This window comes from Carassius auratus, chromosome 15, assembly GCF_003368295.1.
Source record: "Carassius auratus strain Wakin chromosome 15, ASM336829v1, whole genome shotgun sequence".
Classification (NCBI taxonomy): Eukaryota; Metazoa; Chordata; class Actinopteri; order Cypriniformes; family Cyprinidae; genus Carassius; species Carassius auratus.
In genome coordinates this window covers 5,613,783-5,629,195 of record NC_039257.1, presented here as the reverse complement: position 1 = coordinate 5,629,195, position 15,413 = coordinate 5,613,783, and the positions used below count along the sequence as shown (strand labels likewise).

Here is a 15,413-nt window from a genome sequence, read left to right as displayed (position 1 = left end):
CCAGATTGGCAATGTAGTTATTGGTTTCCCAACAAGGTCCATCACCCAACACAAAATGAATTTGCTCAATGCATAAACTATATTTTCCTGTGCATGGGTTCATGTTCTAAGGGCACCCCATAGAAAAGCAAGGTCCGACCAGGGGCTGAATAGGCGTGACACATCTGTGTAATGATGACACAATGTATATCACAGCGCCATGCCCATTTTGGGATTCAGGAATGAACCAGTGCTGAAGTGGTCTCATATGAAGCAATCCGAGTGGCGTGACTGTGGCTGCAGATTCCATATGCCCCAGGACTTCTGAAAATGTGGGATGTGCTGTCATACTCACCGCGTCTAACTCCATACCGAGATAAGAGGTTCTCTGCACAGCGGAGAGCTTACTCTTCTCTTAGTTGACCTGAAGCCCCAACTGACTGAGGTGCCGAAGCACAAAGTCCCTGTGATCGCACAACTCCTCTCGCAGCCGAGCCATAATGAGCCAGTCGTCGAGATAGTTGTGGATCCTGATGCACACTTCCCATTGTAGGGCAAAGTCACCCACCGCAACCTTCGTGAAGACATGGGGGGACAAAGAGACCCCAAAGAGGAGGACCTTGTACTGCCATGCCCAACCCTCAAATGCGAACTGCAGGAACTATCTGCGATGAGGAATGATCGAGACATGAAAGTATGCGTCCTTCAGGTCAATCACTGCAAACAAATCCTGTGCTTGAACACACTTGATAATACGTTTCTGCATCAACATATTGAACGGGAGCTAGTGAAGTGCCCGATTCAAGACTTGCAGATCCAGGATAGGTCAAAGGCCACCATCTTTCTTGGGTACAATGAAGTAAGGGCTGTAAAACCCCTTCCTTTGTTATGTGGAGGGGTAGGGAGGAACTCACTTGCAGACAGGAATGCACAAACACAGGTTTTATTCTAAACAAAAGGGGAAAACAAAACCCACGAGGGGGAAAACACTGACTAGAGTAGACACTAAATAACTTAACAAGACACGATAAACAAAGATTCGAAACACAAGAACACTAACTACAAAAAACAATAACAGGTCTCACAACGTCTTCTTCCAATGGCAACACCGAATAACAATATATCACAGGAACATGTAGTAACACATATCACAATGTGGAACAATCACAATGAGGAACAATGAACCGACAAAAGACAGAGCACACTAGGGGATCTAAATAGGAGAACTAATTAAGACACAACAGGTGGCACAGATAAGGCAATCTCGACAAGACTAGGATAACAAGGGGGGGGGCAAGGGGACGAGACAACACAAAGACAAGGCCACGTGCTTGTACACAAAACACGGGTCTGTCATGATCCTACCTCAAGACTAGAGAAAAGTCCGGACATCAGAATCAGAATCAGAATCAGAATGAGCTTTATTGCCAGGTATGTTTACACATACGAGGAATTTGTTTTCGTGACAGAAGCTCCGCAGTACAACAGAATGACAGCGACAGAACATAAAACACATAATAAAAGAATAAAAAATACAAATAAGTAGATAGTGAATGACAATATACAAATGACAATTGTAGGCAGGTATATTACAAAATGCAGTTATGTATGTACATATATATTATGTGCAAAATTTAAGTGTATACTAAGTATGTGTGTTAGATAAATAAAGTGTATGTTGTCACGGGAGGAGCACAAGACAGACACAGTGGGCGTGGCGTCAGGCCTCGGAGAGGCTTTTATTAACAGAAATCATAAAATAACACAGGGAATAAAAGTGGCCAAAGGGGGAAAGTGTCCAAAATAACAGGGAATCTGGTGTCCTCGTCGTGCTGCGGGGTTTGTGTAGGTCGGGCAGTGTTCATCGAGGAAGGGTCCAGGCAAGGGGCGGAGTCCGGCGGCCGCACGCACTCCCCTCCTCGCGAGAAGCGCGAGGGGCGGCGTCTCTCTCGTTGGCCGCGGCGCTGGTAGGGGATGGACGGCCCGGCATCCTGGCCCTTCGGCCGTGTATACGGGTGCGGTACCCATCCGGAACGCGGGTCCAGCAGCTGTGAATGGCCCACTTCAGGTCCTGAGAGATGGTGGTTCCCAGGAACCTGAATGACTCCACTGCAGTCACAGTGCTGTTCATGATGGTGAGTGGGGGGAGTGCAGAGGGGTTTCTCCTGAAGTCCACGATCATCTCCACTGTTTTGAGGGTGTTAAGCTCCAGGTTGTTGAGAGTGCACCAGACAGCCAGCACTTTTACCTCCTGTCTGTAAGCAGACTCGTCACCGTCCTGAATGAGGCCGATGAGTGTGGTGTCGTCTGCAAACTTCAGGAGCTTGACAGAGGGGTCCTTAGATGTGCAATCATTAGTGTACAGGGAGAAGAGCAGTGGGGAGAGAACGCAGCCCTGGGGAGCCCCGGTGCTGATTGTACGGGTGCTGGATGTGTATTTTCCCAGCCTCACTAGCAGCTGCCTGTCTGTCAGGAAGCTGTTGATCCACTGACAGATGGAGGTGGGCACGGAGAGCTGATTTAGTTTGGGCAGGAGGAAGTTTGGGATGATCGTGTTGAAGGCCGAGCTGAAGTCCACAAACAGGATCCTCACATAAGTCCCCGGTCTGTCTAGGTGTTGCAGAACATAATGCAGTCCAATGTTTACTGCATCGTCCACAGACCTGTTTGCTCTGTAGGCAAACTGAAGAGGATCCAGCAAGGGCCCAGTGATGTCCTTCAGGTGGCCCAGCACCAGTTTTTCAAATGACTTCATGACTACAGACGTTAGAGCCACAGGCCTGTAGTCATTTAGTCCTGTAATTTTGGGTTTCTTAGGGATGGGGATGATGGTGGAACGTTTGAAGCATGAAGGGACTTTGCACAGCTCCAGCGATCTGTTGAAGATCTGTGTGAAGATGGGGGCCAGCTGGTCAGCACAGGATTTCAGACAGGCTGGTGTAACACAATCTGGGCCTGGTGCTTTTTTGCTTTTCTGCTTCCGGAAGACCTGGCGCACCGCATCCTCGCTGATCTGAATTGCAGGTGCCCCACCTGAGAGGGGGGATGCAGGAGGTGTGAATGGTGAGAGTGCTTGATTGGAGAGGTGTTCAGGATGGGTTGCAGGAGCTGTTAATGGTGTAAACGGTTGTTTGGAGAGGCATTTGGGGCTGGTTGCAGGAGTTGTGAAGGGTGTGAATGGTTGTGTGGGGAGGCGTTCAGGGCAGGTGATGGGTGTTCTTTCAAACCTGCAGTAAAACTCGTTCAGATCGTCTGCCAGTCGTTGATTCTCTACAGTGCTGGGGGGTGGTGTCTTGTAATTGGGCATGAAGGCAGAATCATGACAGAACCCCTCCCTTAAGGAGCGGCTTCCAGACGCGTCCATTTTCAATGGAGAAAGTTGCATTCTATCACAAAAACAGAGACCACTGTTATCAAAACCGACATGGTGTACCACGGCAGCACAACTGCGATGCGCGAGCACCTCAGAGGAAAACATCTTGGCGCTCTCCGGTGTCATGGTTTAACTGGTTAAACTGTGACACCGGAGAGCGCCAAGATGTTTTCCATGTCGGTTTTGCAAAGGGAACAAAAGGCCATTTTATTTGGCCTATGTTTAAAGTATTCCCATACTTTTGATAGCAGTGGTCTCTGTTTTTGTGATAGAATGCAACTTTCTTCATTCCCTGTGTGCCATTACGCGAGATGTAAACAAACAGTGTGACACGTCGACGCATTTCATGCACGTCGACGTATTTTTGTAGTCAACGTAATCGGTGACGTCGACGAGTCGTTGCAGCACTAATATAAACTTTAAAACGTCTGTTCAGTTATCCCCATAACAGATTACACAATGTAGTAATTGTGGTGTATCTAATTAAGTGATAAAAAGTAGTTGCAAATTTTATACAAAATACACACACATCTTTGCGACAATAAAATTTGCAACACGTTATGTTTTACTACCAAATTAAATGTAATATGTAATTATTTATTAATATTTAGTTTACACTGGAAAGGTTTCCATGACATCTCACAAGATCGCTGAAAAAAGTTATGCGATTTATTTCCAGAATATGTTGCATGATAAGATATGCTTTGCCTTTGATAACACTTCAGAGTGTGGATTTAGTGTGTGTTTAGGGCAATGTGCTTTGGCATTTTTAAGACCTGGCAAGAGTGTGTATTTGAACAGACCCATTGTCTACTGTAGCTCTAGCCAAAGGATTCCAAAAATGAAAAAAAAAAGTATGCTGAATTAATAATTTTTTATTTTTTTAATTACGTTAAACACAATAACAATTTCCGTGCTGTATTATATATAATAATATATAATTATTTATATTCACTTGGTGCTTGAAATGAAAGTACACAGACATTTTGTCACATAATAGACAAACAATAGACAAATAGACAAATAATTGTTCTGAAATACCATATCATGGTATGCACAAATGAGAACAAAAAGAGCAGTGGTTGTGAGGAATAAAAAAAATCGATCCAAACTAGTGATAAAAACACTTACTACAACATAAATAAGTATTTCATCACTGTGTTGTCTGAAGGTTCTCAAGAGATAAATCAGAAGATATATTTGGATGCAGTTACACAGATAGCCAGATCTCTGCAGCATGAGAGAATACTGTGGGTGAGGTTTGTGACTCAAATAAAATGCAAAGTTACATGAAGGTATATTTTCAGAATTTATAATTGTATTTACAGGTTTGAAATGACAAATTATGCACTTTTCCTAGATTTTGCTTATGTTTTTGTGGAAATTTCTGTTTACAGATTGCTCAAAACATCAAACACAAAACTACAATGAGTTCTTTAAATGTAAGTTTTTACCAGAATATCTCCGTTGTTCGTCCTGGATACTTTTTCATCACTGGACTTTCAGGCATACCAAGCAGCAATTATTACTATATATTCTTATTTATTACATATTTCATTACTATAATTGGGAACTCTATAGTGCTTCTCATTATTGCTCTTGAACGAAGTCTGCACAGTCCGAAGTACATTGGTGTGTTTAACTTGGCCTTGGCTGATATTGGGGAAACGAATGCACTGATTCCTAACATGATGAAGACTTTTCTCTTTGACTCACAGTACATCTCATACAATGCTTGTTTGGTGAACATGTTTTTTGTGTTTCTTTTCAGTTCTATTCAAAGTGTCACTCTTGTTGTTCTGGCATATGATCGCTTCATTGCAATCTGTTTGCCATTAAGATATCATGTTCTTGTAAACAATACAAGTATGGTTTTAGTTTTCTCAGCAGTTTGGGCATTTAATTCTTCTATTGTGGCCTTGATGGTGTCTTTGATCACCCGACTTTCATTCTGTGACTCTAATGTGATACAGAGTTATTTTTGTGATCATGGACCAGTGTATAGGTTGGCATGTAATGACAATAACATTAATAAGTTCATGGCATTTCTTATCACAGGTTTATACCTTGTAGCACCATTGGTCACAATAGTCCTGTCATATCTAGGCATTTTTTTCGCTTTAATCAAAATTACAACTTGGCAAGGACGTTTAAAAGCTCTAAAGACCTGTGTCTCTCATCTGTTGGTAGTAGGGATATATTTCCTTCCCTTATTCTGTACGTACTTTGCGCAGCTCTTGCTTTCTCTAGCCCCCAATGCAAGGGTCATCAGCACATCTCTGGCATATGCTATTCCGCCAATGCTAAATCCCATCATTTACGTTTTAAACACAGCTGAAATCAAATACATAGTTAAAAAATGTTTTAAAAACAGATCTGCACCAAGTAGAGAGAACCTTTCTAAATGACTGAAATGTCTTATTTAATGATTTCTAATTAAATTACCTATATGAAAACTACATTCACAGGCCTCACAGAGTTAATAATAATGTCAGTGAACAATGTCTTTTTTTTAGAAATGCATACTTTATAAAATGATCTTTTGACAGAGTAACAAATCTTTGTATTTCTTTGATGCCTTTTAAAATTCTGAAAGACATTTTTTTTTCATATACATCAAGTGAAAAAAAAGTGTTTCTGTTGGATTTGTAATACCGTTACATTTTTTAATGATCTGAGATCAGCTGATGTTGCTCTTTTTTCTCTACATTTGTTGGTTTCTTGTTTTTCCTTCTTTGCTATGTAATAATGAATTAAAAAATTAAAAAATAAAATAAATAAAAAAATGACATGAACCCATATACACATAAATGTGTATATTTCAGTTTATTGTGTCACTCTTTTTAAAGGTGATCAGAATTATATATTGCCTGATTCAATGGTAACAGTGAAAATGTAACATAATATTTAGTATTAAAGGTAAACTTTAATTCAAAATATTGAATTAAAGGTAAACTCTTTCCAAAGTCTTTTAAGGGTTTTTTTATTTATTTTTTATTACATATAAAAATACATGGAGTCAGTCACGGAGCAATCCAGAATGTAAACAATAACTGTCCCTGAAAAAATGAGACTTAAACAAAAGAAATTACCATCCATATTACAATGTTATTGTTACGTTGGACTAAAACTGCTCTATGGGATGTTGTTTAGTGGACCCATACCTTTCTAACTAAACCTGGATGTACAGCTGTGGATTTGTTTATTACTCATATTACGATGAATCTGGTATGTAACCATGTGCTGAATCGCATGACATAATGACCAGGAGGCTATAAAAGCACTTGGCGTGGAACCAACGTCAGCTTCTAGGAATGATGCAAGCGCTAGAGAACAAAAGAGCCCGGAGTGGCTTGCATATCTAGGCCAATGAACCTGATTAATGTGAGGGCTGTGGACCAACCCACTGTGTTGCAGATGTCCTGCATAGACACACCTGCTAGAAAGGCCTTAGAGGTCGCCACACTCCTAGTTAAGTGAGCCTTGACCACACAACCCCCCCCCCCCCCCTGAGGTGAGGAGATATTAGAGGACTCATAGGGAATGAAAATGGCATACACTATCCACCAACAGAGAGTCTGTTTTGAGGACCATAGCAAGCAAGCAGTTGGTCCACACTTCTCCACAGGGCAGCTCTATGGACATATGCGTCCTGTGCTTGTCACGGGGCGGCAAAGAATGAACAGGGTCTGGGTCCAAATGCATGGAAAATATATTTTAATGAAACAAAAGGCCAACACGGCAAAAACAAAACAGAAACAGATAACCAGTGAAAGGGCAGAAGCAGTAGAAATGTAAGATACGAGTAACAAGTAACAACTAATATTAATCCTCACACAGAGTGGTGTGAGAGAGGAGAATATATAGCCAAAGGCAATGGGCACCAGGTGTGTGTGTAAGTGGGTGAAACAGGTGTGTAGAGTGAAGGCAATGAGTCCGGGAGCAAGGGAGAAACACAGGTGGAGCAACTAAACAATAATGAGGTAACAAGGTCAGAAAAAGACGGGAGAGAGCACATGGCACCAAACAAACACGACACAAAGACAGAAGACTGTGACAGTGCTCACAATGGACACAAACAAATAATCTTCTGTTAGTCAGCCTCCCGGAAAGGAAGCGGAAAAAAGGCCTGGAGTATGATAGACCATGGTGCAGAGGAGGAAACTTTAGGAACATAACCCGCTTGAGGGTAGAGAAAAGCTTTGGCTAGATCTGGCGCTCTGGCGAAAAAATCGTGAGACTAGAATATCTCAGAGCCACACAAGCTGCGCATACATACTACGGCATTGTTCGGAATGGGTTCCGCCTATATAACTAGGAAGTGTCTGCCGACTAACTGTTCACCAATAGGGGTATGGTAGGCTGCATTGGCCACCACATAGATTTTAGGGTGGATTGGGTCAACCCTGCAGAAAATCAGACCTGCAGGATCTTCAGAACTGTACCAACCAGGCAGTTAGCTTTGTCAAGCTGGCGGTCTCTGCACCAAGAAGTGAAAAGCTTCCACTGCAAAGCATACAGTTTCCTCATAGAGGGAACTCTGAATTGGAGGATGGTCTTAACAACCTCAGTTGAGAGACCAGAAGGTACGAGTTGTGCCCCCTCACGGGCCACACCCATAACTTCCACAGGTCTGGGCGGGGGTGAAAGATCATGCCTTCTGCATGGACAGGGAAATCAGGTCCGAGAACTATACTCTAACCGGACAAAATGGTGCTACTAACAACAGACAGCCCCCGTCCCTGCACACTGTCTCCAGAACTCCCGGTAGCAGAGTGATCGGGGGAAAAGCGTATAGACGAAGCCTCTGCCAAGATTGCACCATAGCGTCTAGTCCGAGAGGAGCTGGATGAGTCAGAGAGAACACGAGGGGATAGTGCAATGTCATGTGAGTCACAAACATGTCCACCTGAGCCTGGTCAAAAAATCTCCATATCTGATTCACCACATGAAGCCTCCACTCCCTGGGCCCCAGCCCCTGCCTCACCAGGATGTCTGCTCCTATATTGAGATGCCCAGGGACTTAAACCGCTCTTAGAGAAACAAGCTTCCCATAGGCCCATTCAAGGATCTGGTGCACCAGCTTATAAAAGAGGCTTGAATGCAGACCTCCTTTGTGGTTGATATAAGAGACCACTGCTGTGTTGTCGGTGTGCACCAACACATGATGATCCCTTAGGTCTGGGAGAAAGTGTTTCAGTGTTCGAAACATGGCCAGCATCTCCAGGCGGTTGATGTGCCAAGTGAGAAGGCGACCACTCCACAGACCGGGGGCAGGGTGGCCACTCTTGACTGCACCCCAACTGGTGAGGAACACATCCATCACTAGCATTACATGTTGACAAGGAGCTCCCAGCACTGGGCCCTGAGACTGGAACCAAGGTTTCTTCCACATGTCTAAGGCACGTAGACACCTCCCAAGTGACTGGCCTTCTCTCACTCTCTTGACTGCCATGAGGATCGACTCCATCTGAGTAAAGGACAGAACTGCCTGCATCATGGTTGAATCTCACACCATGCCCAGATAAGTAGTCCTCTGTGCTGAAGAAAGCACACTTTTCTTGCCGTTCAGACTTAACCCCAATTCTTCCATGTGTGCAAAAACAACATATTGAGGTCGAACCACCATAAGCTCAGCATCACAAGGGAGCCAGAGCCTCATCCACACATTTCGTGAAAGTGTGGGGTGAGAGTGCACTGGCAGGGATGATAAATTAGGGCTGGGCGATATAGAGACATATAAAGACATTACTAGGCCTCACAGAGGTCTGTATGACTAACAGTACAAAAATAATGCCAGTGAACAAAATCTTTTCAAAATGCAAGTTTAAAAAAATAAAAATAAACACTTTTAATAGAGTAATTTTTGTATGTTTAAAAATTGAAAAATTGCCTCTTATCTGACCTTTATTCATTAATTCAGTGTTTTTCTTCTTGGTGCTGCTTGTGCAGTTGTTACTATGTTGACCTTAAACACATTTTCATCTATAAATGTATTTTGATAGATTTTCTGCTATAACAACTAAGACACCTGACTAAATAACATAATATTTTATAATTTATTCCTGTGAGCAATTTGTATAGGGGTCTGTTTTGAAATGAGCATGTTGGTCTGTGGTCTGCAGATGTTGCTCTTGTTTCTGTACATTGTTATTTTCCTGTTTTTAGTAATGAAAAATGAAAATTAACATTAACCCATATGCACACAAATAAATGTTTCAGTTTATTGTGTCACAATAGAAGCTTGTAGATTTAAAGATAACAATGACAATGTAACATTATTTATAATTAAATTGATGTAGAGACAAACTTTTTTTGAAGTCTAAGTAACCCTTCATAAGAAAATCAGTGCCGCACGTGTAAAATCTCAGCTTCATAGATGGTATTTTATTGCTATCTAGTGGTAAATTCAAGTAAATATATGTTGTTTAACTGTGTATGAAAACCTGAAGTTTAACTTTAGATTAAACTAAAGATTAGACTAAATTTTAGATTGTATTTCAATGCATAGCTTTTATTGTGGGGTCAAAACTCAAATACAATGCAATGCAATGATGATTTAGTGATATAATTATGCCTGATGTATCATACTTGCCATATTACCATAATTGCTCTAAAAGTAAATGTATAGACAATTAAGTGGATTTAACAGCAAATAGAAACATGCTCCACAACCTGAAGTGGCACATTTTAGATCTATACAAAAAGGCCTTATAAATACAGTAGGCTCTGGGTTAAGATACTGAGAGGCAGAAAATAATTAACTAACTTGTCAATAATTAACCAGCAAAGTGTGCACAAACCTTTAATTGATAGTGTAGGAATAGACGGTGTCATAGAACAGATGATGTTATACATTTATTCCACAAAATGTTAATCTCTATGGCATGATGAAATACACCCAGTGGAACAAAAGATTAAATGAAAGTGGACCTGAGGTCTGGAGATTATTTTAACAAATTCTCCATAGAGATTATTTAGAGGTCTCCAGGTCAAATCCCTAAGCATAATTAAAGCTAATAATTTAATACAATTAGGCACATGTACCATACTTGTTTTTAAGACTGCTTTGTTTTTTACCATGCTATGCTTCTAGACAGTATTAATGAGAATGTTAACTATCAAATATTTTGCAAGGTCAGTGCTTGCATGGGTTTTATATGGTAGTTTAATAATGTAACAAATTTTATTTATCAATAAAGTAAATAATGTATTCCCCTCTCTTTGTTCATTGTTATTGTGAACATCACTATATCAGGCTGATGTACTGTAAATAGCAGGGAAGAGTGCATGGTACGATCTGCCAGTCAAGCTCCTATTTTACCAAAATACCACACACTTAATTTACATGTTTGTTTGTTTTTCTCTCGATGAGTTGACTCTGTCCAAAGACAGGGCACAACATTGAACTTTGAACTTTTTGACAGGGTTCTCACACAAGCACACATTCTCATTAATTTTTTTGTTCTACATATGAATAGTGATCACTGTTTTTAGAATGAACTCAAAGGGCGACAAGAATAAAATGTTTCATACGTGCTTAACTGACTTGTTAGTAATAATTTGTTTTTATGCTCCAATGTTCATACAAATAGTCTTGACCCGGATTGGTGTATTTAAAACATAAAATGCTTATTAACAGTTATAAATGCCAATTTAATACATGAGAAATTTAATCAGTTGAATGCCTCCTTGCTGAATAAAACTATTAATCTCTTTAAAAATACATAAATAAATAAAAATCTGACTGACCCCAAACTTTTGAATGATAGTAAATATTCACAGTTCTTGAATAAATCAAAGATTATAAAGTAAAAAGATCTTAAACATCAACACAAAAACCATTACCAGTGATGACAAAACAAAAACAACAAAAAGTCTGCAATTGATACTCTCATAAAAGTAGCCACATAATTTATTCCAACTGCAATGCATGCTGGGAGCTTTGCAGACTCTTAACAATTCAAAACATTCAGTAATATTAAAGTGCTTGATTAAACAACTCGTTTAATGCTAGTTAGGACAACATTTGGGAAAATATTGTTGATATAACTGTTTTATTTTTTTTTCTCTCTCTCTTCCTATTGTACATTTAAAGTAATTCGGTGCTTGTGTAACTAGTTTTATAAGAAACTTCCTATCTTAATTCTTGACTTAAGATTTGAAACAGTATTGTATATTTCCTATGTAAAACTGCCATGGTTATATAACAAAAATAGAAATAGAATAAACAGAATAGAATAGAATAGAATAGCATTCTGAGTTAATATGCTTCTGTAATACAGCCCAGAACTCTGTTTAGATCCCTTATTGTTGTTGAGTAGAGTATGCTTTTCTATGAGTAAATACAAAAAGGAGGAAACACTATTCAAATGCTAATAAATTGTATTTGTAGTTATGTAAATAGTGCAAATAGTCAACTGCAGTGCATTGTTTCCTTTCTCTGCCATCTAGTGGATAAATGAGAGATTGAATCTTCATGAAATACCCGGTGACTTCCACAGGAAAATATTCTTGACTATGTACCATATTTTTAATTAAGATTAATTATTGTTTTTAAGGCTGAAACAGCTCTGAAGATACTTTCTCTTGTTCCCCTGTAAATGGCAACATGTGATAAGATATATTAGATATTAAATCTTATATTTTATATTAGAAAGAGATAAGATATATTACTATTTTTATAATGCATTATTCACTAAAGGTATATTTGATGACTGTATGAGATGTCTGTTTAGTGTGCTTTTGTTTTATTCTATCTTTTTGTTCGTTTTATAGTCATTCAGTCTCCAAAATGTACAGTTTTTTTTATGGACACTTGCACTTATTTCATTATGAAACATATAATAAACAATAATTGTGCTTCCATGTAACCATTTGTGAATGATTTGAAAAAACATCTAAAAATGTGTTATTTACATAAACTACAGTACTAGAAATAAGTGAATAAAAACGCTGGACTAGAGTCATATTAGCAAATTACATTATGTCAACCAACTAATATTTCCATCATTTATTTTATTTTTTGCACTGAAAAATGAAACATGAATAAAATGCAATAATAATACATAATGCACTGGGTCAAAACTTTGGGTCGTTGAACAAACCATACATCAATGGAAAGCTTATTTATTCAGCTTTCAGATTATTTATAAATCTCAATTTTAAAAAATTGACACTTAAGGTTTTGTGGTCCAGGATCACGTATGTGCTTTAATGTTGGAAATCTATCAACTGCATTGTAGGAGTTTCTCTTGTCTTTCCCTGCCATCTAGTGGGAAAGTATTGCATCTTCACATTGCTTCAGTGAAATATGCAATGAATTGCTTTGTATTCTGGGGTATCTTATTTATTTTTAGTGTATCTTGTTTATTGTTGTTTTTTTGGTTAAAAAAAAAACAACAACATAAATTTTTCATATTTTAAAAATATATATTATAAAATAAAAATCATATTTGGTTACTGTATAGATGTACTTTTAATGTGCTTGTTATTAGTGTGTATCTCATTATAGCACAGCCTCATAACAATTTTTCTAAGGACAGTGGGTCTTACAGTGACCTGAGTTTTGTGAAATTATAAAACACTTATTATTATTTTGATACTTTTTCATCGTTTGTGAATAAATTAATAAAAAAAAAAAACTTGATATGTGATATTTAAAAATGCAAGTGTGCTTGAATATGAAAAGATGCTTTATGCTTGAGAAACATTGCCATCCTCATCTGCTGGACTGCTGAACATGCATTAATTCTGAGTAACGTATGGCTTAATTACAAGTATCATACCATGAATACAAAGCAAGAAAAAAAGGGTCTTGCACTAGCTCAGAGCATTTAAAGATATATTTTTAATAATCATATAGGTTATAAGTGCATTCTGCTTAACATGGATTATAATGTAAAATATGAAAAAGTATATTTCCCCTACTATGGGAAAAACAAGACATTTGTTAACCACTGGCCTCATTTTTAATGATCTGTTGTGCCACTTTTGGCTTTCTCAGAAGCTTGACTATCTTGTCTCGGAGTTCATCGGTCTTTAAGCTGTAGATGATGGGGTTCAGCATTGGTGGGATGGTAACAGAAATAGTCAGAATTGATGTTAAAAGATCCACATTCTGAACTAGTCGGAGGTTTCCTAAAACATATGCCACCATGACAGGTATATAATAGAGAAGCACTAACAGCAGGTGAGTGAGACAGGTGTGGAAGGCCTTCCAGCGCTGTGATACAGATGCAATCCTTGTCACAGCAACCACTACAATCACATAGGTGAAGATAATAAAAAACAAAGGGCCTAGTAAAGCAGTCATAGTCTTAGCTGTAGCCAGTTGTCGGTTGAATGAAATGTCTGTACAAGCCAACCTATAGACTGGACTGTGTTCACAACAGCAGCTTTTTACCTCTCTTGAGCCACAGTAGGGGAGTCTGGCTGCAAGACCGACTGGGAAAATCTCAAGCAAAACAACCAGAGACCAAGTCCCTACTATTATGAGCAGCATCCTTAGGTTGGTGTTTATGGTAGAGTAACGCAGAGGCCAGCAGATCGCAATCAGACGATCATACGCCAAAAGAGCAAGAGAGAAAGATTCCATGTCACCAAAAAAATGCATGAAGAACATTTGGGAAAAACATGCTCCAAATGAAACATAGTTCTTATTGAACACAAAAACAGGCACCATTTGAGGAATAATAACACTGTTCATTGAAATGTCAACGATGGCTAGATTACAAACAGCAAGATACTTGGGGTTCTGTAAGCTGGAGTTCATTAGCACAACAGTCAGAAGAACAAGGTTACCCAGCAAGGTGATGATGTAAATGATCGCCAAGGCCAAAATAAGGTAGTTTTTGTTTGCTAGACTGCGAAAGGCAGTTAGATAAAATCCTTCATTGAAAGAATTTGTTCCATTGCTGAAAGCAAGTGAAAAATTCATTTGAACTCCAAATCTGAAAAGAGGAAACAAAACAGTATGATTATTACACAAGTCAAATATTTGAAGCCATAAAAGTCTCTGATAAACTGATAGGAAAAACCACTTTGAAAAGCCAATGTCTTTCATTAACAAAGTATGAGGGGATTTATATTTGAAGTGTTACATTTTCCATTTCAGTGGTATAAAATCAGCCTCACATTCCACATATTTGTAATCATAAAAAGGTGCATCGTATTTGTACTGTACAGAAAATAATGACAAAACTAAAAATGTTCGTTGCAAATGGAAATTAAGTGAACAAACAAATAAAATACCTACTGATTTCTTTTAAAATCTTGCTTTGTGTTGAAATCGGGCAGTGTGAAAGGAAAACCGATTTTTAAAGGGCTTCTAAACTGATGACCAGGGTCTAATGGGTCTAATTAACCACTGTTGTACAAACAAAAATATAATTACCTTGATTGAAGTCTTGTTATTTAACAAAAAAGTTTCTCATGAGCATTTAATTAGTTTAATTATGTCCAAATAAAGCTTTTGTTGGTCTATACACTTTGACTCATAGAGGTATACAAATTCAAAACAAAAATATGTGCGTGTGTGTGTGTGTATAGTAAGAGAGATAATGAAACATCCATAGAAAGAAATTAGATTCATTCTTCTTAAACATTTTTGTTCTTTTCTTGTGAAGAATTAGCTAATCTAATTGCCAAATTAAATTAAATGTCATATACTGTTTGCCAAAGTTACTGTTATGTTATAATATGAGGTCTCATGTCAAATTATAACTAGAAAACATCAAATTCATAAAAAACAGCTTTATACATCAAAACTTCATCAGAGACCAATAGTTTATAAAAAAATCAGCTAAAATAAACATTTCCATAGCCATATCAGATTTAATATCTGTTTAATAGACTGTTTGCCACAGTCAATACGACAGTGTTCTAATTATCACACTTTTAAAGAACATCTTAAGAAGTGGCTTATGAAAAATCAAGTGTGTGAACATTTTTCTTACTAATTTTTGTGATGTGGTTTATGTATTGTGTTTTTTTAGCAGAGTTTTGTGTATAGTGAGTATTTGTTTGTGTGTACCTGCCTAGGGACTACGGACGTAAATTA

At 38.5% G+C, this 15,413-nt stretch overlaps 1 protein-coding gene and 1 pseudogene across 1 annotated transcript; one reads left to right on the top strand and one right to left on the bottom strand.

Annotated features, from left to right (window-relative positions):
* The first annotated feature begins 4,596 nt into the window (after positions 1–4,596).
* On the top strand, positions 4,597–5,760 carry LOC113115508 (olfactory receptor 1N1-like). Its single transcript, XM_026283098.1, has 2 exons — positions 4,597–4,647; positions 4,750–5,760. Exons 1-2 carry the CDS (start codon positions 4,630–4,632, stop codon positions 5,758–5,760), a joined length of 1,029 nt encoding a protein of 342 aa, XP_026138883.1. The 5' UTR covers positions 4,597–4,629.
* A 7,544-nt stretch (positions 5,761–13,304) lies between these two features.
* LOC113114578 (olfactory receptor 52K1-like) lies at positions 13,305–13,949 on the bottom strand (annotated as a pseudogene).
* Positions 13,950–15,413: the final 1,464 nt, after the last annotated feature.